The following is a 12,500-nucleotide window of genomic DNA, read 5'->3' on the forward strand; positions in this document are numbered from 1 at the left end:
TTGTGTGTATGAGTGTGTGTGGTGGTGTCTGCGTGTTTATCTGTGAGCGTTTATGTGACGGCAGCTATGATGAGGATAAAGTGTTTGCTGCATGCGACATGAAGGCTGTTGCTGGCGCTTGAGGCAGGCACGCTCATGGAGAGTTGTTTTGAGTCTGTCCGGGTGCCTTAAATTGGATGGTACATGCCGACACAGACACACACACAGACACACACACACACAGACACACACACAGACACACACACAGACACGCACACGCGCGCGCCTCTCTTTCATTCGCATTGATCTTGGCTATCCTGCAGCACATCTCCTGCAGACGTGTGGGACTCTGGAGCGTTTCCACCGCATTGTTCTGCCCTCCAATCAGCAGCCAGACTGCTGGTCGCCGCTCACCATGACTCAGAGGAAGCCACGGCCTTTTGATGTGGTAGAGCCCGCCACAAACGCAGGGCAGATAATATATCTCTTGTGGTGTCGTAGACGTAGATGCCACACACACACACACACACACACACACACACACATGTATATATATGCACACAACCTAGAGTCAAGTGTTGTTGTCAGTGTCAATCATAAGCTCGGTTACAGGCTCTGTGTGTGTGTGTGTGAGAGAAAGTGTGTGTGTGTGTGAGAGGGCGCATGCCTGACTGTGTTTGTCTCTACGGGAAATGGAAACCCCTTCCACTATCAGTAGTGCCCACAGAGAATGGAATGGCTTTCTGAGATGTCATTATTATTTCCGTTGAACAAGAAGTGCCATGCCACACACACACACACACACACACAATCCTGATTAGTCATCCATGACCATATAGACATATCCGTATGGCTCTATTTAGTGTTGGCTGTTGTGGAGAGTGATTTTGGCCTGCTACAGAGTAAACGGGGCAGCCCAAAGGCGATGGCCATTTAGAGCCAGCTAAGACCCTGTGCAGCCCTCCGGAACCCGGTGCTCAGACATGTCGTCCTGCTGACGGATGTGTTCCGCGCTCCTCTTGTTTTGCTTTCCTGCCTTCTCTTTATTTGGGGTCCTTCCTGTTTTTCCTCTTAGTCAGGTGTTCTGTTTGTGATATTTGAGATAGTTTGTCTTGCTTTTTGGGCCGTGTAATTACATCTTCCGTTTGCTCCCTAAACGTCGCTTCAAGGGATTTTTTTTTTGTCCACCTATTGCCTGTGATGACAAACCGTTTGGGTTAACCTGCCCACGCAGTCACATTTGAAGACAAAGAGAAAACCCCATTTTCCCACAATTTTTCTGAGCAAACCTGAAAAAGTTCTTAAACATACTACCAACTCTTTGCCTCCATTGCGTTGAACAGCCAGGGATGAATAAGCTTGAAGTGTCATAGGGTGATGCTACAAATAGCCTCCTTTGCTTGTTCCCTCCATTCTGGGTATGTGAATTAACGTGGCTCAAAGACTCATCTCTGAAAGTTCGAGAGATTAGATGTTCTCTAGTTACAAGTGTTCCGCATGAGCGCTTTTGTACATGCGTTTTTAAATGTGCTATGACTGTACTTTGACTTCACTTGACACATCGCTCATCTTTAGACACTGCTCAAAATCTGTAAAAAAAAACCTTTCTAATCTTGAAAATATGTTCTTCTACTCGAGTGTTAGACTCACAGAATCTATTCATTTTGGATAACAAAAAACATCTTAAGTTTGAATGGATGAGACATCTGTTCTAGTTACTCATGCCTCAAACTTGAGCAGCTTGACAGGTCAGAACCCAGACCTACACCTGCGACGCCAAGTTGAGCAAGCCAGGTGTTCGGACTGAAAATATATTGTACATCCGTCTGTGACCACCTCATCACTCTTACATACATCTCGGTTCGTGAGGCAGTCTGTCATTTTGCCAATCCAGTATCTGAAAATGTAGCAAGATAGGCACTTCTTACTTATCAAATATTTTACAAAAAGGTGACACCATTGATACAATCTGACATTCTCAGAAATCAAGAGTGTGTGTGTGTGTGTGTGTGTGTGTGTGTGTGTGTGTGTGTGTGTGTGTGTGTGTGTGTGTGTGTGTGTGTGTGTGTGTGTGTGTGTGTGTGTGTGTGTGTGTGTGTGTGTGTGTGTGTGTGTGTGTGTGTGTGTGTGTGTGTGTGTGTGTGTGTGTGTGTGTGTGTGTGTGTGTGTGCTCAAGAAGTGTTGGACACAGCGGCTCCATCAACTCTCTGGCACATGGTGTGCTCTGTGTCCCAGGGCAGGTGGTGGTGGTGTCCTGCACATGATGACAGAGCTGGAAGACGCTGCTGACCTGTATCTCCTGGCTGCCCACACACACACACACCACCCCACTCTCAGACACTCATTCCAATGTGCGCCCTCCTCGCTCACCCCAGGACTGTGTGGATGAGTGTGATGCTCACAGGGCACTGTTCCGCCTGCTATCTCTGAAACGCAGACGTTAGCCACCAGTCTCTCTCTCGCTCTCTCTTTCCCTCTCCAGCTCTCTCTCTCCACCTCTCTCTTTCTCCACCTCCCTCTCTCTCTCTCTTCTGTGTCTGTGTGCCTTCCCTGGGGGATTAAACTCCCAAATGTCAAGCTATTTATATCCCCCCGGTCTGTGAGCACAGGCAGACGGCCACTGCTACCACCACAGCCCACCGCCACGACCCACAGCCCTCCCTCATTATCTCCCATAAGCCAGACTCAGGAATAGTTAGACATTTCACTTATCAAACAACGGCTCCTCTGCTGTTTTTCTTAATTATGGAACGGACTCTGGTATGAACTTGCATCCTGTTATATATATACACTCTCTGCTGCTTTCTCTCTCTTTCTCTCTCTGTTACTGACACAAACACTCACACTCTCTCTATGCACACACACGCACATACACACACACACACACACACACACTTTGTGTTTTGTTCTCACTTTCTAGTTCTCAGAGTTCCTTGTTTTCTCTCCCCTAATTTTTGCATATGTTTGTGCTCTATTTTCATTCTCTCTCTCTCCCTCTCGCCTTTTGTCTCCCTCGCCTTTTGTCTCCCTCCTTCTTGTTTTCCATCTTGCCCTGAGCGAGTGAGTGTTCTAGTATCTGGTGCACCCTCTTCCTCTTCCTCCATGTGACAGGGAAAAGAGAGGGCTGAGGTGGAAGCACGTTCTGTTTTTTTATTTATTTATTTTTTCCCTGAGAGTAATTGGGCCACCTCTTTAAAACTGTTCCGATAAAGACATTGTGTCCTGGTTCTCCGCACACTCACGGGAGATATTTGACCTGGCCTCAATTGCGCAACACCAGATAATGACAGAGAAACTTGCTACAGCACATACTTTCTTTCCTTCTTCCTCTCTTTCTTTTTCTCTCTCTCTCACTCCCTCCCTCCCACATGCCTTCAGTCACACACACACACACACATATATACACACACACACACTCATTTTGAAACCTCTTGTTTACGCAGACTTTGTCCTTCCCCTTCATTGACACCGTCTCCTCCTGAATATAATGGGCGTTATTGTTCTGCTCAAATCCTATGAAAGTGAAACAGTAAGCCGCACGTCACTCTTGATGCCAGGAGAGCGGCAGGGCATTGATGTGAGACCGGCGTGTGATGTGACTCCAGCGCCGGAGCCCACTAATTTAACCAGACGCGCACATATTGAGGCAATCAGCACTAGCAAAGGGGGGCCAATTATGTCCCCGGCCAAGGCCGCATTGTGGCGCACACAGACCAATATCTTCCAATTAGCAGCCAGAGGAGCACAGGGGTGGGGAGGGGTAAGAGCCAGGGGCCGACGTGGAGGGGTAATTATGACCCACCGAGCCATAGTCTCTGCAGCCCCCAGAGACGGACACAGACATATACTCTCACACCAGCTGAGTGACCCCTGTCCTTTATACACGCGCACACACACACATTTGGGCTCACCCATACTTTTTTTGTTTCTGAGCATATACATGCACACCCTGGCATATGGGTCCCATCAGATGGCCAGCCAGAATTGGAGGCGGTAAAAACACATGCACACACACAGACCAGTGCATGCAGACAGCCTAAAGACAGTCCCAGCTGGAGGACTGCAGGCGATATTGGACTTAATTTTAAGGCAGTTGGTGCTCTAAAGATTGAAGCAGGTGCTCCAATCAGGGAATGAATTATGCAAAGATATGCCTTCCACTCCCTCGGTGCGTCCCAGTTGAGCTTTGTTGCTGCTCTCCGGCTGTCTGGCTAAAGAAAATCTTGTTTTTGTTGTCGCCGGTCGATAGCTGTGCTTCACTGTGTCTCACTTGAGTGCTGCTGTCTACAAATTGTAATTATCATTCTTACCTCTCTCTCTTTCTCTCTCTCTCTCTCTTTGTCTCTCTCTCTCGTTCTCTCTCTCTAGCCGGAGGTCATGCCCATCATGGTGGCTCCTGCCACCCTCTCTGTGATGTCCCGAGTGCCTGCTCTGCCCACCGAGTACCAGTCCAGTGAGGTGCCCGCGCCGAGGACCAGCGAGGCGGCCCTATCGGCCCTCTCCTCCGCACACGCCGCCCCCTCCTCCGCGTCTGCCGCCTCGGCCTCCCGCGGCCCCGAGCGGGAGAAGGACAAGGACCGGGAGCGAGACCGCGAGCGGAGGAGGGACCGGGACAAGGAGAAGAAGAAGAAGAAGCACAAGAGGAGGTCGAGGTCAAGGTCACGCTCCCGCTCCAAGTCCAAGTCCAAATCCAAATCCAAACGCGGCTTGCCCAGTGCCTACCGCCGGCTCAGGAGATCCAGGTGTGTCTCTGCGTAAGTGTAGCTCTGCGTGCGTGCGTGCGTGCGTGCGTGCGTGCGTGCGTGCGTGCGCGTGTGTGTAGTGCATATGTGTTTGTGTAGTTTGTGTGTGTGAGAGAGAGACAATCTGTCAGTCGGGGTGAGTCATGGGAAGTGGATGTATTTGTGTGGTCTGTGTGATTTTTGGAGTCTTTGTTTTTGAGTGCGTACAGTATGTCTCTCTCCCTAATGCATTTGCAGAAGTGCGGATTTCTCTAGTCGGCCCCCATGCCGGGAACACCACTGCTCCACACACACTCTTCCTCCTGCACCGCCACAGTCAAAAAGCAGAAACTCTAATAAGCAATGTTCTCAATCAGCGCAAAACTCTGTTCATTTCCAAAAATTGACTCTTAAATGATTTATGCTGTGGAATCTATAACTGCAGATCTGTTTTATCACGCGAGGCAGCTGGCCCCCATCTGTTGTGGTCTCTGAGCGGAGAGGTTCTTACTGAATATGTGCTCCTTATTCCCATCGCTTCTCTCTAGATGTTTTTTTTCACTCTCACTCTCTCTCAAACACACACACACTATCACACACTTACTATCTCTCTCGCTCTCAATGTATATGAATCCTAGCCAAACACACACACAGCATTCCACCACACACTCAAATCATGTCCAATTTATCATCAGCTGCTGAACTGGCAGTAATTACAGACGTCTGATCCTGTCGTCCTGACAGGCCCCTAATATCATTTCTGTAGATTGAATCATTTCCACCCTGGATTTTAAATCATTTACAGTGGGAATTAAAGGCTTAGATTGAAAGCCACCCTGCCCCCCCCCCCCCTCACATACACACACACACACACACATACACACACACACACACACACACACACACACACACACACACACATACACATACACACACACACACACACAGTTATGCTCCCTTGAAGCTGTGTGTCTTCGAAATGCACTTTTTCAGTGTGCAAGCTTGCGGAAAATCCTCATCGTCTTTTTTGGATAGTCAAATTAACTTGCTGAAAGGGACCCCCCACCACCCACCCCCCACCCCCATCATCAGTTGGGTAATGTATTTCCCTCACCACCCCCAATGCTGGAGAAAGAAGTTAAAATCTGCCTTGGAGTGTGTGTGTGTGTGTGTGTGTGTGTGTGTGTGTATGTATGTACACACAAGGCACTAATGTGAATATCTGACTTGGGTGTTTGAAGCTGGTGTGTACGTCACTAATCTGAGTTCAGGACATTGCCCAGAACATCCATCCGTCTCTCTCTATTCTCTCTCTCTCTCTCTCTCTCTCTCCCTCTCTCTATTTTCTCTCTCTCTCTCTCGTTGCTATTTCCACTTAGTCTCCCAGGATCACGCAGTATGCACCAGCGGTGTGTCTGCCGCATCATATTGCTGTTGTGTCCCGTGTCTCACACTATTTGTTCTCCTGTAGCCTGGTGAGCTAGTGCCTGGGCTAGTGCACTCTAGTACCGCCGTCTCGCTCCCTCCTCCCTCCTCTCTCCTCTGTCAGTACCTAATGAGGGTGTGCTCATCAATGACTAACATGTGGGTGGCAGCGGCTCTGCCTAGGTGACCTAATGCACCTCAGCTATGGCATTGCTAAGCCATTAGCGCACACACACACACACATACACACACATACACACACACACAGTGCTTTCAGTTGAAGTCATTAACAATTAAATACCACACTCACACACAAACACACACACATAGGTCTATTATCATTTTGACCATAGTCATTAGTAAGTCTGTTTCTCCACAATGTTTTCTACAACTACACACATGCGCACACACACAAACACACACCTAAAAGCCCTGATGTGCCATCAGTGCTGAGTAATTACTACCGTCTGCCCAGTGAGTGACCAGGTCAGGTCATCATGACACTTTATCATATGAGCTCTTATTTAAATGGACAGCCACCAAGACACATATATACACCTATATACACATTGGACACATAAACTCTGCTCCATCACCTGTGTGTGTTTGTGTGGTCATGATATCTCCTCATTCCTGGGCATTCCTTGGGCCAGACTGTGTCTTGCCATAATCACTTCACTCCACTGAGATACACCCCACCCCCACCCCTTCCCTTAATGGCACAGTTTCAGTCCTGCCCCCAATTAGACTCGGGTCACCTTTTAAAAGCCACCAAAGACGACTAGCCTGTTGAAAAAGGAAATGTGAGTACTCCTCGGCAGTGAGCTCTTCCTGATAGCAGGTTTGTCAAGGTAATAGGGATCGCGTAGTCACTCGCAGAGATTATCTGACAAAAGGAGAAAGGTAGAAGTGTCATGGCATAGTTTAGCGTACGTGGCTAACCCTCGAGCGAGCACTCGTCAGCAATCACAGGAAGCTCATTTAAATCCCGTTGAATCGGCGGCTCAGCGGGACGACGGCGGGGAAAAGGTCACATTTTTGCTAAATGAATCAGGGACGCTCCCGCTGACGCCCACTTAGCACACTCGCGCACACGCACACACACCATCAGGAGCAATTTTGGATGATACGCCACTTCAATGCCAAGAAGGCCAAAAAAAATGTTTCAGTTGAAGGAATTTGTGTAAAAATACCTTGTTCTATAGTAGTTATGGCCTCCATACACGTGTGTGTGTGTGTGTGTGTGTGTGTGTGTGTGTGTGTGTGTGTGTGTGTGTGTGTGTGTGTGTGTTTGCTTGTGTGTTTTTGTTTGCGTGTGTGTTTTTGCTTGTGTGTGTATGTGTTTTTGTTTGTGTGTGTGCGTGTTTTTGCTTGTGTGTGTTTTTGTTTGTGTGTGTGTGTTTGTGTGTGTGTGTTTTTTGTTGGGGTGTGTGAGTAAGTGAGAACACACACTGGCGGCGCAGTGTTTTGTGTTTCCCAAACTAATAAGGGGCCAGTCCAGCAGTGTGCCTCCGAGCAGTGGGTGAGCAGTTTTGAAGTGCATTCTGGGTACAGGGGTCGCGGCCACGCCAGCAGGTGTGTCAAAGGCTTTTAAATTGGGATGGGGGTTTGCAGATCCCTCCCTCCCTCTCGCCATGAAAAGTCACGCATACTAAACACACCGAGCGATCGCTCCAGTCAAAGTGCCAGGCATTGCCTCAGGGCGTCCAACTTTTCCTCTGCATATTTTAGTGATGTGATGTTTCTTTTTTTCTCTCTCTCTCTCTCTCTCCCTCGCTCCATCTCCTTCCTTTGCTTTTTCATCTCATCTCATCTCATCTCTGTGGCTTCTGGACCCTTTTGCCTCTGTGGCTATCTCTCCTTCCTTTCCCCCTCTACTCTCGCATCCCCCTCTTTATTCTCCTCACCAACTTTCTTCCTCCCTCTCTCTTATCTCTCTCTCTCTCTCTCTCTTTCTCTTTCTGTCTGTCTGTCTGTCTCTGTCTCTCAGGTCCCAGTCCAGGTCTCCAGGCAGGCGGGAGCGGAAGACTCGCTCGCCCGAGTGGCGGCGGGAGGAGAGAGAGCGCGAGCGACATGGCCCCGGCACTTATCGCCTGGGCAACAGCCCCGGCCTGGGCAGGAAACGCTCCCGATCAAGGTGAGCAGGAGGGGGGGGGGGGGGGGGGTGGAGGGGTTGACACAGGGATGGGGATGTGGAGGGTGAAGGGAAGGAGAGAGACAAACTAATTAAGAGCTGTAGTAAGCTGCCTGCTGGGACATACACATACAATCAGGAAATGGGGAATTAGCGAGGCTGCATTTTAAACGCCACTGCCACACAGCGGGTTGAGATCATAGTTTTGCTCAGTCCTCAGGCTAATTAAATTGAACACTTTCCAAACACTTTCCAAATTTAGATGAACTCCCCGTATACCCATCCAGCTATATATTTTTGACAAGGACACGAGGCGAGCAAGAAGGCTGCTGGGGGATTTGTCCCAAGGCTCCTAGTAAGTGTTTAAGAGAGCACTACTGCCTGCAAGTGAGCCACCTGCCATGAGGATCGGCTCTTTGACACCTGGGGTGGGAGGTGTGTGTGAGCAGCAGGTGGTTTGCAGATGGGAGAAGTGGCATCCTGGTGACACTCTCACACACACACACACACACACACACACACACACACACACACACACACACACACAGACAGACAGACCAGTGTAGTGTGATGTGTCATTGAGAGAGGCACCGATAGAGAGCAGTTGACACACTCCTCTCAGTAGCACCTCCATCGATCCCCACACTTTAGCCCTCACTGCGTTTTCTTCCATCTTTTTCCTCTCTCTCTCTCTTTCTCTCCTTCTTTGCCTCTTTCACTCCTTTCTTTGTCTTTCTCCCAGTCACTCACACTTTTCTTTTTTTTCCTGCTATATATCATTTCCATCCTCTCTTCACCATCAGGGCCACCTTATGCATAAGGAATAGCAGCTGCTTGTTCAGTTATGGGATGCAATTTTGTCAGCGGAGGCATAAATTCTCCACCAATTGTCCTTCCCCACTAGTGCTGTGCTAAAAGACCGATATGTGCTTCATTAAATGCACCAAGCATGGACGATGCAGCATGCCTACCACAATTAGCACCTGACTGTGTGTTTGTGTGCCTGTGTGTGTGTTTGTGTGCCTGGGTGTGTGGCTGTGCGTGTGTGTGTGTGTGTGTGTGTGTGTGTGTGTGTGTGTGTGTGTGTGTGTGTGTGTGTGTCTGGTGCAGTCCCTGCTGTCTCAGACCCCCCAGAACTCATATTCTCATCCCATTAGTCACACACTTCCACTCTGTCCCTCTACACCTGCACTTAGACAGAGAGGGAGACAGAGAGGGAGACAGAGAGAGAGAGGGGAGGAGTGTTGGGGGGGGGGGGGGGGGCAGAAGGGGACTGAGATGGACTGAGGGAAAGAAAGAGAAGATGGAGAAAGAGAGAGAGAACAGGAAATAGGATTAGCTTCTCCTGCCCCATCACACGGGACCCATGACATGTTGGCACTGTCTTTTATTACGAGTGGTTTACCCAGTAGGACACACACACACACGCACACGCATATGGTGGTGTGGTGGCCATGCACGCTGCTTCGGTCCTGGCGAGATGAGCTGCTCCTGCCTGTGCACTTGGCTCGGGTAGGAGCATCCTGTTGTCATGGAGATGGTTTGCCCCCCGGGAGACCAGCCATGAGGCTGCTTAAGCTCACTTAAACCACTGGGCCAAGTCATGGACAGAAGCCATCGCTGTGTGTGTGTGTGTGTGTGTGTGTCTGTCTGTGTGTGTGTGTGTGTGTGTGTCTGTGTGTGTGTGTGTGTGTGTGAGGGCGATAGAGAAAGAGTGTGTGCACACCGGAAAGACTTAGAGGCTTTAAGCAGCCATGCTGTGTAATTATAGATGCCGTGATCGAATATTTCCATAGACTGTCATCATTTGGCACTTTCCTGTCTAAAAGAAGGACCTTGTCAAACCTGTGCATTTATGGTCCCACCTTAAAGGAATTATCCGGAATAAAATGCACTTTAGATCAATTTACGGGTGATTGGGAGTACATACGTCGAGTTGACATCAAAATCATGTCATTCGGATGTGTTTTGAGAAAGTTCGATTTTACCGTTTTTAGTCAAAACTCGTTACACTGCAAAAACTGCTTATCTAACAAAATCTAACCAAGTGATAAAAAAAACTAGTTGGTATTGTTTTCAGTATAAAGAGACTTACCTAGCGCTTTCTTGTGAAATCATTTGACTTAATTTAAAAAAAATGTGACTTATTTTAAGACATCTCATCTTGAAAACAAGCAAATTTGCCTGCCAGTGCGTTAAGCAAATTTGTCCTAAAAACAAGCAAATTTGTCTGCCAGTGCGTTGAGCAAATTTGTCTTGATAAGACTCCTTAAAATAAGTTTAAGTCTTCTTAAATTAAGTCAAAATGAGCTTTTGAGAGGGCGCTAGGTAAGTCTTTTCATACTAAAAACAATACCAAATAGATTTTTTAATCTTAATATAAGATCAATAACACTTGGTTAGAAATCATTTTTTGCAGTGTAGCCTGGAAGTGACCAGAGCATGTAATTTCGCCGCTACAAAACGCAATTTTTATACCTCTTCTACAGTTCCAAACAACATTACACTTACGTGGTAGTGAGTAGAGGGTCCCTAAAGTCAAACCGAGGTATCCCGAGGTCTTTATGTGGTCATATAGAGAGTCCTGAATGAATTTCATCAAGCCAGTACCTTTCCGGAAATGTTGCTGCTGCAGCTGGCATCTTTAGGGGAAAGTCCGTAGGAGTCGATTGCAGAGTGTGAAGTAACACGCTCTGGAAATTCACAATTTCGTCGCCGTTTTTTTTTTTTTTTTTAAACATAGTCCAGTATTTCTTTCGAAATTGAAATGAAGTTGTATGCAACAGCAAACCCTAGCTTACTAACAAGTTGGAATTTTGAAATGTCACGTGACGTCGTGCAACGACGTGATGCAATCGACTCCTACGGACTTTCCCCTAAAGATGCCAGCTGCAGCAGCAACATTTCCGGAAAGGTACAGGCTTGATGAAATTTATTCTGGACCTCGGGATACTTCGGTTTAGCTTTAGGGACCCTCTACTCACTACCACGTAAGTGTAATGTTGTTTGGAACTGTAGAAGAGGTATAAAAATAGCGTTTTGTAGCGGCAAAATGACATGCCCTGGTCACTTCCAGGCTAACGAGTTTTGACTAAAAACGGTAAAGTCAAACTTTCTCAAAACACATCCGAATGACATGATTTTGATGTCAACTCAACGTATGTACTCCCAATCATCCGTAAATTGATCTAAAGTGCATTTTACTCCGGATAATTCCTTTAATGACATGGGGGAACAAATAAATGAAATGACCACACGTGTCCTCGAATCAGTTCAAATAACCGCACTTGTCCTCAAATCGGGAAAGAAAGATTGTTTTAAAGGAGTTCTTTGTAGGATGCATGTGAAGGTCTCCACTATTGGAACAGAGAGGAGCAACGAGTGTGTGTGTGTGTGTGTGTGTGTGGGGCCCGTTCATGTGGATCCTATATCCAAGTGAAGTGCATGTCACACGGTTGCTTTCTTCTCATGTGGTCACACTCTTCTGCCCCGCTGTGCACCAGTTTCTCACCACAGCTAGATAGCACAAACAAACACTCATCTCACACACACACACACACACACACACACACACACACACACACACACACTCACACACGCACCCCAACACACTCCATCTCACCCTTTCTCTCTCCCCCCAGGATGTCCTCTTGGCTAATATGTCACCTCTTGTTGTTGGCTGTTTCTTCATTGTCTTTTTTAATCTGTGTTCATCCGCTCTCTCCCTCTCCCTTTTTCCTCCCCCACTGTTTCTTTTATCATCCTTCTTTCTTTTTTTCCTTTTTGTCCTTTCTTCTCTACATTTTTTTCCCTTTTGTTCTTCATGTCCTCCTTCATGTCTGTGTCCCATTATCCTTCTATTCTCTCTCTCTCTCTCTCTCTCTCTCTCTCTCTCTCTCTCTCTCTCTGTCTCACCCCATCTTCTCTTGTCTTTCCCCCTCTCCTCCACTCGTCCATGTGTGTCTATCACTCTCTCTTTCGATCTTTCTCAATGTCTCATCTCATCCCCCTCTCTTTCGGTCTTTCTCCATGTCTCATCTCATCCCTCTCTCTTTCGATCTTTCTCAATGTCTCATCTCATCCCCCTCTCTTTCGGTGTTTCTCCATGTCTCATCTCATCCCTCTCTCTTTCGATCTTTCTCAATGTCTCATCTCATCCCCCTCTCTTTCGATCTTTCTCAATGTCTCATCTCATCCCCCTCTCTTTCGATCTTTCTCCATGTCTCATCTCATCCCCCTCT

General features: G+C 47.7%; 1 protein-coding gene across 3 annotated transcripts in view; it reads left to right on the forward strand.

Annotated features, from left to right (window-relative positions):
* Positions 1-12,500, forward strand: part of sfswap (splicing factor SWAP) — a 109,461-nt gene that overhangs the window by 80,089 nt on the left and 16,872 nt on the right. For 2 of the 3 annotated variants that reach the window (XM_076284753.1, XM_076284754.1), the window contains exons 14-15: positions 4,348-4,733; positions 8,116-8,262. In XM_076284753.1, coding sequence (XP_076140868.1) covers positions 4,348-4,733; positions 8,116-8,262 — 533 coding nt within the window. The remainder of the gene's footprint in view (positions 1-4,347; positions 4,734-8,115; positions 8,263-12,500) is intronic. The other variant, XM_076284755.1, reaches the window with a different exon arrangement.

This window comes from Alosa pseudoharengus, unplaced genomic scaffold (assembly GCF_046254945.1).
Source record: "Alosa pseudoharengus isolate Yale_2024_CS ecotype anadromous, Long Island Sound unplaced genomic scaffold, YU_APseudo_1.1 YU_APseudo_1.1_scf_14, whole genome shotgun sequence".
Taxonomy (NCBI): Eukaryota; Metazoa; Chordata; class Actinopteri; order Clupeiformes; family Clupeidae; genus Alosa; species Alosa pseudoharengus.